Source organism: Ooceraea biroi, chromosome 3 (assembly GCF_003672135.1).
Source record: "Ooceraea biroi isolate clonal line C1 chromosome 3, Obir_v5.4, whole genome shotgun sequence".
Lineage (NCBI taxonomy): Eukaryota > Metazoa > Arthropoda > Insecta > Hymenoptera > Formicidae > Ooceraea > Ooceraea biroi.
This window is the reverse complement of record NC_039508.1, coordinates 11789427-11802245: the sequence shown is the minus strand read 5'-3', so window position 1 is coordinate 11802245 and position 12819 is coordinate 11789427. Positions and strand designations below refer to the sequence as shown.

Genomic DNA, 12819 nt, shown 5'->3' with positions numbered 1-12819 from the left:
TAAAGGTTGATAATTACCTTAAAAAGATACGAGATGTAATTAATAGAGAGACAGATAATTCAAAGAAAACGTCTTTCAATAATATCTTATTAAGCTTGGCTTAATCTTACTATATTTATTTTATTACCGTACTACTTTTTATCACTGTACATTGATTTAAAAATCATCTGACACGTGTAAAAGGAAGGATAATTGGAATGGGTAACGACCAATGGTTGACTTTTGTTAAGGCTTTTTATTAATCTTTTTATATAGTTTTTGGTCAATTTACAACTGTTCGTAGATAAAATGATAACGTAACATAGGCAACGTCTGCGTATAATAATCATAGTAATTAAACGTCGTTATCCTCCTGACAATAATAATAATCATGACGATAATAATGGCGATCATCATTGTCGTGGCGACACTTGCAATCATAAATGTTAATATTGGTAATCGTCGGTATTGCTTAAACATTAACGCACGTCTGTCGTTCGCGGTATATCGTTGGGGTTACAAAAGCTTAGGCCTAAGGATTAGCCGCCAGGCGTCTAAATTATTACGCGACACGTAACGAGAGAACTAATCTTTCTCTCCAGCTCTTCCGTTCTTTTTTCCTGTCACCGCGGACTATCCTGATCCGCTGTTACGATGCTGTGATCGTTGAGACGAGCGGACCTTAGCCGAGCGCGATCTCCACATAGAGAGTGTTTCGAACGATCGTGCTGGATTATCGAGCACCGATATGGGAGTCCTCGAGATTTCACTGCGACGCTGCTTCATCAACATTTTTCAATTTTATTATTTTACTTTTCCTAATTTCGTATACGCATATTGATAATAGTAACGATTGAAGTGATATCTCAAGAATCGATGGCGTTTGGAAGAAAGATCAATCGAAAATGTAATTTTTCAGCTTTTACAGGTTTTCGTAGATATTTATCTGACGGATTTTATCTTATGATTACGTCGCATGCAATGTGAATATTTTGTTCGGCGATCTCTCGGCTATCTCTGATTTTCGCCGAGAATGGTGTTCGGTGATTCAGTATCCCGTGCTTGTTTAACCCTTCAGTGATGGATACTCAATCCTCACCGCAAAAATGACAAGGATTTTTCTGGGATAACGCTCGTGCAAATCAAATGCACAAACAACGAAAACTTCGCCACGTAACATTACGTGCACCCTTGCACAAGCGACTTTTAATCCTTTCGAAAACGTTTCTCACGCACTACGGTAATTAGCGACTACTACGCGACGAGAACTTCCAATAGAAAAATACATATCTTATCGTAAACTAACGAGGCGCAACGAATAACCCGTGTTAATCGCGACGATGATTATCGAAGGGTTAAGTCAACCTAACTTAACTACAAGAAACGTTTCGCGACTGCTCCTCACCGATTTCGACCACCTTCGGATATGCTGTAGAACATCTAAAATTAAGAGATATTATCAAGAGTAATAAAAATGAGAAAAAACACGGCTCCAATCCGGAAGCCAAAACTGATAGCATTGATTAGCAGCGCGAAAGCTTCGGAGGTTTGTTTAAACCATTCTTTCATACATCCCTACGATTTCGATGATATTTCGAAATCAAATATACCGAATTAATTTCAAAGGATCGTTTTAATCGCTGCACCTGCGAGGAATCACACGTAAAAAATGCGTGCCTCTTATTTCTTCTATAGCTTCTACATATCCCGAGCTCGTCGAGATTAGTGAGGAGCAGTTGCGACCCTTTCGAGAACGTAGTTTACACGTTAAAAACGAGGATATGCTTCTAACGACGTATCGTAATTATATGTACAGGTGATGAAAACGCCTTGTCCGCGCAGCACCGAACTCCAGTCGCAGGTAAGTCCGCTGTGTTTTCCCGATTCACGCTACCATCGGTGTTACGTGATGTGTGGTATCCGCTAATACGTCATCGAACGCTCTCGAAGCGAACTAAATGTGGTGTGCACCGTATGACCGTCTACAGACTAGAGATCAATTTAATCGTAAGAGCCGAGTAAAAGAATTTTCGCCGAGGGGACTGCTGGCGGAACTATTTACAGGCAACGTCAGCTTGCGTGTGTACGTACATACATGTATGTACGTGAATGTACGCGTGTCCGTGTGTACGTGCGTGCAGAAAACACGACATTATACGCGTAAGACGTGGGAAATCGCTCCAACTTCCGAATAAGGCATGGCGACTCGAATCTATCGCGGCTGATGCCCGCTGCACGTCGAGAGACTCGCCCCGATTCTCGCGCATTTCCCACGTGACCCCGCAATAATGCGTATAACGTACATATCGAGAGAACGATTAAAGAGAAGACTTTCTTCTTGAAAGTCCCGATGACGGAAAGGAACGGAGAAAAATCAGAAGTGTACATATGTATGTGTGTGTATATGGGTGTACGTGTGTGTCTGTCCGAATATCGGAAATGCTCTTCTCTACTACGCGGCCATCGTGCACGCGTACGTGGACCGCGCCCGCCGCTACATCGTGAATACTAAAAAATATCCCTTTTTCCTTCGTACTTTCACATCGACAAAATAAATCCTTTTTTCTCTCCGCTTCTCTTAAATCCGTTACTAAGACACTTGGTACAAAACTTGGCGCTACGCTCGCGTTTGGTATAAAAAACAGTTAAACACTGGAATGGCATTTGTCCGACGATGACATGCATTCGCACGTCGGCTATCTACATGATGCAGTCTGTTTCAGGGTTGGATGGCCAAGAAGGGGTTCCAGGGGACGGGGGACGGGGGGACTCATTTGATTTTTCCATCCGAGGAATTTCTCGCTTTTACTCGACCTTCAACATCTGATCGATTTCCTTCTTTTACATCACTTTCACGTTTTCTCGCGTTCTACTCTTTTCCCTCATGGCGAGGTCGTAACGCGTAAATAAATCATCTTTATAATAAATACAACCGATAGACTATATAATTAAATAAAAATGTGATTAAGCGTTATATACCGTTGGGCAGACGGTAGAAACGATCGAGCGTGCAATTGCGACGATCTTTCGATGATCGAGACGCCGATCTACCACAATTTCTGATCGCGTGACTTTTTGGGGATCATCGCTCAATCATCGTATTAATCTTTAAAATATCACACTTTGATTTATGTATACTATATATGTATATTACATAAAGATGTTTAGAAGTAAAAGAATCATCAAGATTTTCGATTCAGTGATCTTGTCAAATCACATAAAATTTTTAACAACATTTATGAAAGGACTTAAACATTTTTCATAAGGCAGTTTCCTTCTAGTACGACTTTTAAAAGATGTAATACGGAGTCGAGAAATGATAACAGCAATTTTTAAAAGTTTTACGAAGTTTTCGTACATAATAATCTGAGGGTCATCATTTCAAGACTAACGATCGACGAGCTGTCATACGGGATGCAATTAAGTGACTGGAAGTAAATCGATTGGGAAGCCATTAACGCAAGAGCTTGCCGCAGCTAATTGCCCACTTTTGATTCCGCATTAATCAATTGAAAACTTGTCCACGAGACGAGTTTCCGACTCTATACCCCACTATCGCTCCTCTTTTCATCTTGCTTTCTTTTTCGCTTCGCAGTCCATCGTAAACGCCGTCTCGTTCTTCAGCACCATCTAAGCACCACCCCGATACGTGACTACTAAGAGCTACTAACTGATTGACCCCGTACCGTTAAGGCCCGTTAAGTTACTCTCCAGTCGGACGTCTCCGATCTGCGATGTTGCTTGTTCAAGGCATAAGCGAAAGCTTCGATGTACATATTATAGTAAAATAAAGTGACATACAAAGGCATTTAATGTTCTCTCGAGTTTCCCAAGAAGTGCAAATCTCAGAATATTAAAACTCGCGAAAATCTTTGATTTATTGCATTTTCGAAATTTCTGAAATATTGAACGCCAGAACTTGGAATTTAAAGTTTGAACGTCTAAAAATGTACAAATTTAAATCTCAGAAAGATCTTGATGGCCTCGGATTTCAAGTCCGTAGGCCAAAACGTCAGAATTCTTGTCATCATATAGATATCTCCAAGCTTCCGTTTTTTTTCTTTTCAGTCTTCGCTTCTACACTCGAGTCTCGAGTGAATTTTTTAAGTCGCAGATCTAGAATTTCGACGTCCGACCTTACCTATCAAATCGAATCAAGAACCAAGCGCGGCAAGAGACGTGATTATTCGCTCGCGCCTGGTTGCTCTCACTGACGTCAGCGATGACCCGATCAGCCTAACTTACTTTAGCAGACGAAGGCTGTCGGGTCTACCTCGACACCCTCAAACACTGTCCGACGCCACGGACATCGGTCTCTTGTAGGAGACAGCTCGAGGTACCGGTATCCTCGAGCATCCCTCCTGAGGTTTCGGGTCTTTCCTGGGAGTGACCGACACCGGGACGTCCTGGGGCACATCTACCGTCCCGTTGCTGTCTATCCAAACCTTGGCGAAATCCATATTCGCGGCGTCGCTCGGGCTGGTCTGATAGTCCTTCAGGAGGCCCTGCAGCTTCTGCACCATCTGGCGCTCGTCCTTCAGGTCGCCCAGCTTCTGCAGGATCTGATCGAGCAGCGGATTCGTCACCTTGGTGGGCGACGACTGGAGGGAAGCGGTCCCAGTAGCGGACAATCGGATCCGCCTGCCATTCTTGTCGTACTGGACCCCATTCGGGCTTGGCCGGGACTGCAGACTCTGCCTGCCCGGACTTTTCCTGGAGAAACTCGGCGTAGTAGCGCATGTGGCCGGCATTGAATTGGGGTCCAGGAACGTGTCCGGCTGGATGCTGGCACGCCGTCTGGTCTGACGACCGTTCCACGTGGCACTACTGCCCACTGGTGCTTTTGCAGATTTGGATATCGAAGAAGCCTTACTCTCGATGGGTGTTAGTTTCCGCAGACTGCCCTTGTTGCGGATGCTTGCTCGGTTGAGCGGGCTGCTCTCCGGACTGGAATTGCTGTCCTTAGGCGTCTTGCTGCCGGACGACGTCTTGGATAAGTTGCTGTTTTCCCGCACGAAGGAACCGGCACGAGGTGTCCTGTCACCCGTTGACGAGGACGCCGTACTTCTGGACGGGGAGGAGATCCGCAAAGGACTCGCCAGTCTGTCCTTGTGAACTACCTTGCGCAGTCCTGTCTCGATGCTGTCCGTCTCCACGCCGGATCTTTCCTCGGGTTCCGCCTTTGGGGGTTGCTCTGCAACAGAAGAGGGAAAATCGCGTGTTTACGCCGGATCTGAGATGCGATTGATTAGTGTTTGTTCGTTCCGGTCATTACAACTGCATAAAATAAGCTTTGGAATCAATTAGAACTTGTTGAAATTAATTGAATCGTTAATTAATATCTTTGGAGCATACGGTGCCTCTCACGACTGCTAGAAACCATTGGGATTACATAAGTGCTTACATCATTGTGCAACTATCGTCTCAATCTCGTTTCCGTGTGTAGCGACCCATTAGCACATCGTTCCAGTGACCGCATGTTTAATGATGTATACGCGCGCGTGACAGTCCAGACCTGAATCGAGTCCGTTAGTTTTAATCGTTGTGAGACGACAGTCTCCTAAAACACGTGTGATTTGGGACCCGAAAAGCTCGACGAATATTGAATTGCTTGATCGCGCTGTGGCGCTTAGCATATTTAACGCAGGCGAGATGAAGAAATGAGTCCCGACATAATCGGGACCGCAATTGTGGATCCTGTCAGTTTGCATCATTCGTCACAGGTGTGCATGATTAGGTATAACCAAATCTGAAAGCAAGCGAATCCCTTCGCCAGAACTTCCGTAACCGCACGTAAGCCGCAGTTGCTTTACCGTGAATTTAACGATTCTTTATGTAACACACGCGCTGGATTTGTCTACGTAATTTTTTTTATGTAATCTGTCGATTTCGTTATGTAAAAGTTGCGACGGATGTCACCGCCATGTTTCGTCGCTCTCACGTAACGTTCGTTGCATTATGTAGCAATTACCGGTCGTAAATTTCATATTAATTACGGGTTTATTGGTATATTATTGTTGGGTATGGGACTGATCGATACAATCCCGAATAAATACAAGATTTTTATTATCGAGTTGCATGAGAGAAGGTGAGGTGCTTCTTAATTACAGTAGTGAGCGAAATCAGATTACTACTGTCTCGTGAAATTTATATAGCTTAAAATGATGAGAGTTTCAGCAAGCTACAATTTCGTTGAATTTACATATTTATTCGTCTGACAAATTCACAATTTTGAATTCAGTTCCATCCAATTAAATTTAACATGTTACTATTTGTTTTAATAATTAAGTATATACATATACCGATTTGTAATGCAATCGAATTCGATTCGACTTTCGTGCTTATTTGACCAGCTGATGTCACCGCGTCGTCCCACATCCCATTTTCGCGTATTTCGTACACACACACCCACGTCGAGACCACAGAGAAAGTCCATTCTCCGCCGAAGAGGTGAAATTAGATTTTTAAATTCATGTATCGATGTCACATGCCAGAATAGTAGAATGGCTTGGTCGAGACTAACGTAAAGATGAGAAAACGATACTTCATCGGGACCTTCTTCGGTCTGACTCCAGAAAAAGGATGACTTTGCGAAATACGGCTCGCCGAACATGTTGAATTCAACCCTCGTCCGCGCAGGAGAATCGATCAGATCTCGATAACGCGTCGCGTTTTTTAATCTCGAACGTAGCATGAACGCAAATACGTCGCATAAATATTAACGCGTCCGGTTGTAGAGATCGTTGAGTTATAGCGGATATATTCGCTCAAACGCAGCTTGTAATTAAAATCCGGGAATCGAAAATCTATTTCGAGATCTCGTCCTAGTAACACGCTGCTGGTCAAACCGGATTCAGCCTTCGTCGACCTAAGGAGTCCTTGGAACTTGTTATTAAAATCGCGCGAATGAATTACGAATTGAATTGCGAGGAAACTTGCGTGCTCGCTAAATGCAGCTAATCGGTATCGTGCTATCCGTTCAGTATCGAGCAAGATATTTACAACACAAGAAAACTAGCACGCGTAATTTACCAACTTTATTGGATTCTAATGAGGAAGTCGTACATTCCCGTCATCTGCATCGTCGGAATCTCTCGGACGTGTGTAATACACTTTTGAATTTATTATTTTATTTCCGCGAACGAATCTCGACATTAGATTTTATTACAAGGAATCCTGCAAAGGAAATGCGTTGATTATTGCCAAATGATGACGAGGAGCAGTGGAACGAATCCAACGAAATCGCGTAATTCCTTTTGCCCCTCCAAAAAGTTGCACGTCGTTGCCGAGTCCAATTCTCCAGAATCGTACCTCGTGTACGACGTGACGAATGAGCATGCTTTCAAATTAAACTTTTTGAGGAGGGTTGACTCTAATAATCCGCTTGATCTTTTCGCGTTCGATCTAATAATAAGGTGTTGCAATCTGCAATATCGAAAGTTGACACTTGATGTGTATTTAGTGTACGGTTATTAAAATAATTAAGGCTGCAGCTCTCCTGCGTGGCAATCCGCCAATCAACAATAATATAATTCCCTAAGCATCCGGAAAGGAAAAAGGAGACAAAGAAACCGTTTCGTTGCTACGGTCTTAATGCACTTTCACGGTTGTCTCAGCCGATCGTCTTAATCGCCGTGCGATTTTTATTTTTCCGTCTCGCGATGTCGAGGAGAGGCCTTTTCTCGCCTGAGTGAACGCGAATCGCCTGCGAAATCGAAGCGGAACGCGCGCGTATCGCGAGCGTGCTGACGCGCATCGGAGCAGCATATTGCGTGCATATCTCATCGCGCTCAACGAAACGAGTCGAGTACCTCGATGCATGTCTTCGAAATGCGCGCGCGCTTTAGCGCCACCGCATAAATTAAAGATATCGATGTAGATGAATGAGTCATCGGCGGTCGCCTCCGGCAGCTTCGCGTAAATCTCAATAAGACATTTGTTGCCTAGAACGCCTCTCCGTGACGTCCTTTCATTTCTCGCGAAATGTAACGCGAAAGTTCATCCCGGTACCGAGAATGGAGAATGAAACGATTTAGCGGCGCACGAGTGCGTTTTAATGCGAATAAGTTATTGCATTCTTCGCGAAGAGAGCTCCGCAAAACAAAAGGGTAATGCACGCCCGTGATAAAGCATAAAATAACACAGATTAGTATCTCATGAGCAAATAAATGTAGGATATATAAACGAGTCGAGTTACGCTGATGAATGTTTTCATACGAATATATAAGTCGTAATTGTCCGTGCGATCGAATCGCGCTACGTGATTTCTCTGCAGTGACTCCAATAAATCATTCCATTTGCTCGAAAGGAACGAACTTACTTATTCAGTATTGCCAAGTATCTAGATATCGTATTTAGATATTGTTCGCGACTTTTCTTATCTATAGACAATTGAGTTCTCTTTCTCTACCCTGCCAGTTACGTCTATATTTAGATACCAGTTTCTGGACACGACAGTATCGATAGGAAGCAAGTGCGATAGAAAGTATAAATTTCATAAGTCAGAAATTCTTACATTTATAATAAAAGCGAAAATAATTATTATAACTTAAAGGTTAGTTAAAATTAGAAATGATCATTATAGAAGAACTTAAACATACTTTGCACAAAACTCTGAAAACTGAAAGACACATTTTATCTGATTACGCGCAATTCTCTCCAAGTCGGGTCGACGAAAAACAGTCACACATCACGGCGCGTTTTGGCCGGAGAACCACTTCCTCTTATAGCCCCTAGTTCACCCTCGAAAAACTTGTTATTTCCACGTCAGCCGAGTGAAAAGTGTCCGGGTCACCGGGTTAAGCCAGTTCCACGTCCCACTCCGCTCGATCTCGCCGCGAGGAAAAGCGGCGGAACGATCGAAGCGGGTCGCCAAGTCGCGCCGCGGACTTTTTCCACTCGCGGCAATGCGTCAACCGCGTCAAGTGAGTCAAGTGGCCCGTGTACACTCGCCGTGGACGCTCGCTCGTGTGTTCAAGGCGAGAGCGCGCGAGTCGAGCGTTATCGAGGATCGACCGGCGGCGATTGTTCCGAGGACAGGTTGTTGAAGATCGCCCACGCTCCGAGCGATTCTTCGCATAATCGGCGGCGGTCGCAGCGCCGGCTAAATGTCAGCCCGGCCCATACGGTGCGCGGTTTTATAACGCGCCAGCCGGTGCGTGTACTTTGAATATTAATCGTCGACGGGGTGGTCCAAATGTCGGGTCGCTCGCCCGCGTGGCGAGTGATTTGTAAAGGGCCCGGGGAATTCGCACGGGATGATGTTCTCGCGCACATGAACATACGGGAGACATGATCGCGAGCTACTATCGAATCTCTACTACTATAATATCTCGGATACGAGGGCCTTTGTCACGTTTGGCCGACAGGACGATCGCGATGTATCGATAAAGGCCCGCCCGGTCCCCCGTGAACGGTAATTAATGCGAGACGTTCGGAATAGCGGGCGCGCGTACGTGTGCGTGGATTCGTATAAATTCTCAATAATTTGTGCACATTGTATGTAAATCGCGTGGGATTTATGCGACAGTTCGATCGGGCTAGAAATGCAAACTAGACTTTCATCTCGGATCGGTAAGATTGCTTTTACCGGCTCATTTGAGCGCGCGTATGAGCTAACGGGACTTTCGGTTCTCCACGATTCCTGTCGTCGTCAAATCATTTCTCGGCTTACAACGAAGACACTAACAGATTGTTTCAAATCGTGAGAAAACCACGTCCGGCCCGCGCGGCCAGGGCGGCCCACGGGATTACACTCGAATCGGGCTGTCGTTGTCTGACGAAATCCTATCCCCGTAGACCCCGTAGACGTACTTTCCATACGTTTTAAATAGACGCATCATGATCTTTGTAAATGGCTCCGACAAAGGTTATGGGAAAGATAAGATAATTGAAGAAACAAGAAATTCGTAGAAATAAATAACTTTCTACTGCGGTACGTGTGTGGCGAGTTCTACTCGACACTCGGGTCGGCACTCGATTTGAGAGATCCGCGCGCGTGAAAAAAATTGATCGATTTTATTTTCCATGGACACACACACACATACACGTACACCGTGTCCTCCCGCCTTTTTTTCACGCGCCGAGCGACTTTCTCCGAGCGCCACCTCTCCTCGCTCTTGACAAAGAAAATTTATCGCCTCTACATCTAGCGTCGCACAAAGCGCCGTCTCAACGAGCGAATTAATTCGTCGTTGTCGATACTCGCGAGATCGACAGGCGGAGATAAACGCCGCGAGCGCGGCGTAGTAGTATTAAATTCCGCGCGATCTCGTTCTCTCTATTTTCGCGCACAAAGCGTGCACGCGCCTCCCCCCCGCGCGTCCCGCCGGCGCACTCCGTAATCGAATTTAATCTCTCGATTCACATCGGCACACGGTCGAGCTCTTTTTCTCCTCTTCGTCCCGCGGCTCGACACGCGACATCGCCTCGACCGTCCGCCGCACAATGCACGCTTGTTCAGCCACCGTCCCTTTCCCCGCCCCGTCCCTCGGTGCACCCTCTTATTAAATTCAATGACTCGCTCGGCATCATCGGCGAGTACGTATGTGTGTCCAAATGCTGGATACTCGATGCGTCACCGCGTTCGCTGACTGCGGAAACTGCGGAAACAAACGTCGCCGAGCACTCCATCAATCTCGTCGAGCAGAAACGATCGATTCTAGCACGATCCATCGAGATAGCGTCGAGCTATCTCTCGTCCCGGATGCGGAAAGACGAATGTTCTGTTTTCATCGTCGCGGAATTGCACCGAGCGGTAATTTCTGATTGAATCTCGCGCGGCACGTCGCGGATATGTGTCTCGCGAGCAGGGATCGGCATCAACGATATTTTCAGTAATATTTTCAACTTTGATTAACAATTATTTTGATAATCAGTAATCAACTTCGAGAAATTTATTATTAATTGATTAATCAGTAATCAAGATCAACAATTTTTTAATTGCTCAGTTAATCAGTAATCAAAATAAACAATTTTTCAATTACTCCAGTAATCAGTAATCAAAGTGAAAAATTTTTTAATTATTCGATTAATCAGTAATTATAGTATAAAATATTTTTGTTACTTGATTAATCAGAAATCAGAACGTAATAATTTTAATTACTTGATTAATCAGTAATCAGACCGAAAAATTTTTCAATGATTTCATCACTCAGTAATCAGTGTCAGATGTTCCTTGATTATTTAGTTGATTTTTTTCTGGATTATTTTTTTGATTATTTAAGTAGTTATCAGCGTACAGCACCAATTCCATACAGAAAAAAATGAAATTAACGCAATATTTCACTATTTAAATTATTTTTTTATCAGTCATAAAAAATCCTACTTCAACTAATTTTATTAGAAAAATATTGCGTTGAATTAATTTTTTTCTGTATATAATTACTGATTAATCGAATAATTAAAAAATTTTTCACTTTGATTACTGATTACTGGAGTAATTGAAAAATTGTTTATTTTGATTACTGATTAATCGAGTAATTGAGAAATTGTTCTTTTTGATTACTGATTAACCGAGCAATTGAAAAATTGCTTATCTTGATTACTGATTAATCGATTAATCGGGAATTATTTTTCCCTGTTAAATAAATAATTAAATACTCAAGTAATATTAATTTATTATTAATATTTTGCCGATCCCTGCTCGCGAGTACATTGTACCTACGCTATGTAGTATATGAAGCGTCCACTTACTTTGACAATCGGCAACCGTGGGCGAGCCCTGTGTGCTGGCGGAGTTCCCGTTGGCAGTGGATAGCTGGACGGCACCGAGGCTTCGGTAGCCTTCGTCGGACACCTCGCTGCAGTTGTCCGAATGCTCGCCATCGCCGTGAGGCGACTTCTGTGTGTTCGCCGTGGCGTCCTTGCCGAAAGTCTCGATGGCCGGTTGTTCCTCCTTGCTCGGCGTGGGGCTACGACTACCGCTCGAGTCCTCGCTGCACTTGTAGTTGTAGATGGACGGTTCGTACTTTGGCGTGTCGTCCTTCTCGACGGCTCGACGTGCCACGCCACCCTCCACCACGTATCTCTTCGTGAACTCACCCGGCACCTTGGGGCCGCTCTCCTGAACAATGCGAACGAATCCACACAGTCAGTCACAAATCCTGAACGACATCATCGTCCGCGCGAGATGTTGTGTAATAATAAAAAATAAAATGACAAAACATATCTTGATATAATTGCTATCGATGCATCGATGCAAAATTTCTATTAAAAAAATTGCATATGCAAGATTTAAAGTTTGGACTATTTTTTAATCTACTAAATTTGATCCAAATATACTCCCTTCCTCTCACGAAGTAAGAGACTGATGATTCTTACCCGGCCATTTTCCTGAGGTTTCCCGTTCGGCGACCGCAGCTCCTCGTTCCTCTTGGACGAGTCCGCGTTTTTCCTCGGCGTCGGGCTCCTGGATCTCAGATTTGCCCAGGGCGTCGGCGACATCGATCTCTGCTTCGCCAAATCGCCCTGGTTCGGGCTCGCCAGCAATTTCCTGTGCGGCGTCGGGCTCCTCGAGCGCTTCTTCTGCTCGTCGGCCGATTGTTGCTGATATTGTTGCTGCTGCGCCCTGCTGCCGGCTGCAGTTGGCCGGTGAGGCGTGGGCGATCGCGAGCGATTGCTGGAAATGCTTCTGGGTGGTGCGTGCAGCTGGGCCGATTGCAGATTCTGCACCGAGCCAACGCTCGACGCGGAACTCCGTCGAGTTCTCGGAGGTGATGATCTAAAGGTGGGAAACAACGGTCGGGCGTTACGGATGGAATGATGTCGATCGTTACCAGGTCGTGTGCCGATCCGGGTGTTTCCAGTTTCCGCGACGAAATGTCACGGAGCGCGTACAGT

At 44.8% G+C, this 12819-nt stretch overlaps 1 protein-coding gene across 1 annotated transcript in view; it reads right to left on the bottom strand.

Moving 5' to 3' along the window:
* Nucleotides 1-215: 215 nt before the first annotated feature.
* LOC105277020 (GAS2-like protein pickled eggs) overlaps nt 216-12819 on the bottom strand; it is a 69534-nt gene continuing 56930 nt past the window's right edge. Inside the window, exons 6-8 of the mRNA XM_011335138.3 lie at nt 12301-12700; nt 11674-12043; nt 216-5173 (exon numbers count right to left, since the gene is read on the bottom strand). Of these exons, the coding sequence (XP_011333440.1) occupies nt 4263-5173; nt 11674-12043; nt 12301-12700 (1681 nt within the window). The 3' untranslated portion in view covers nt 216-4262. The remainder of the gene's footprint in view (nt 5174-11673; nt 12044-12300; nt 12701-12819) is intronic.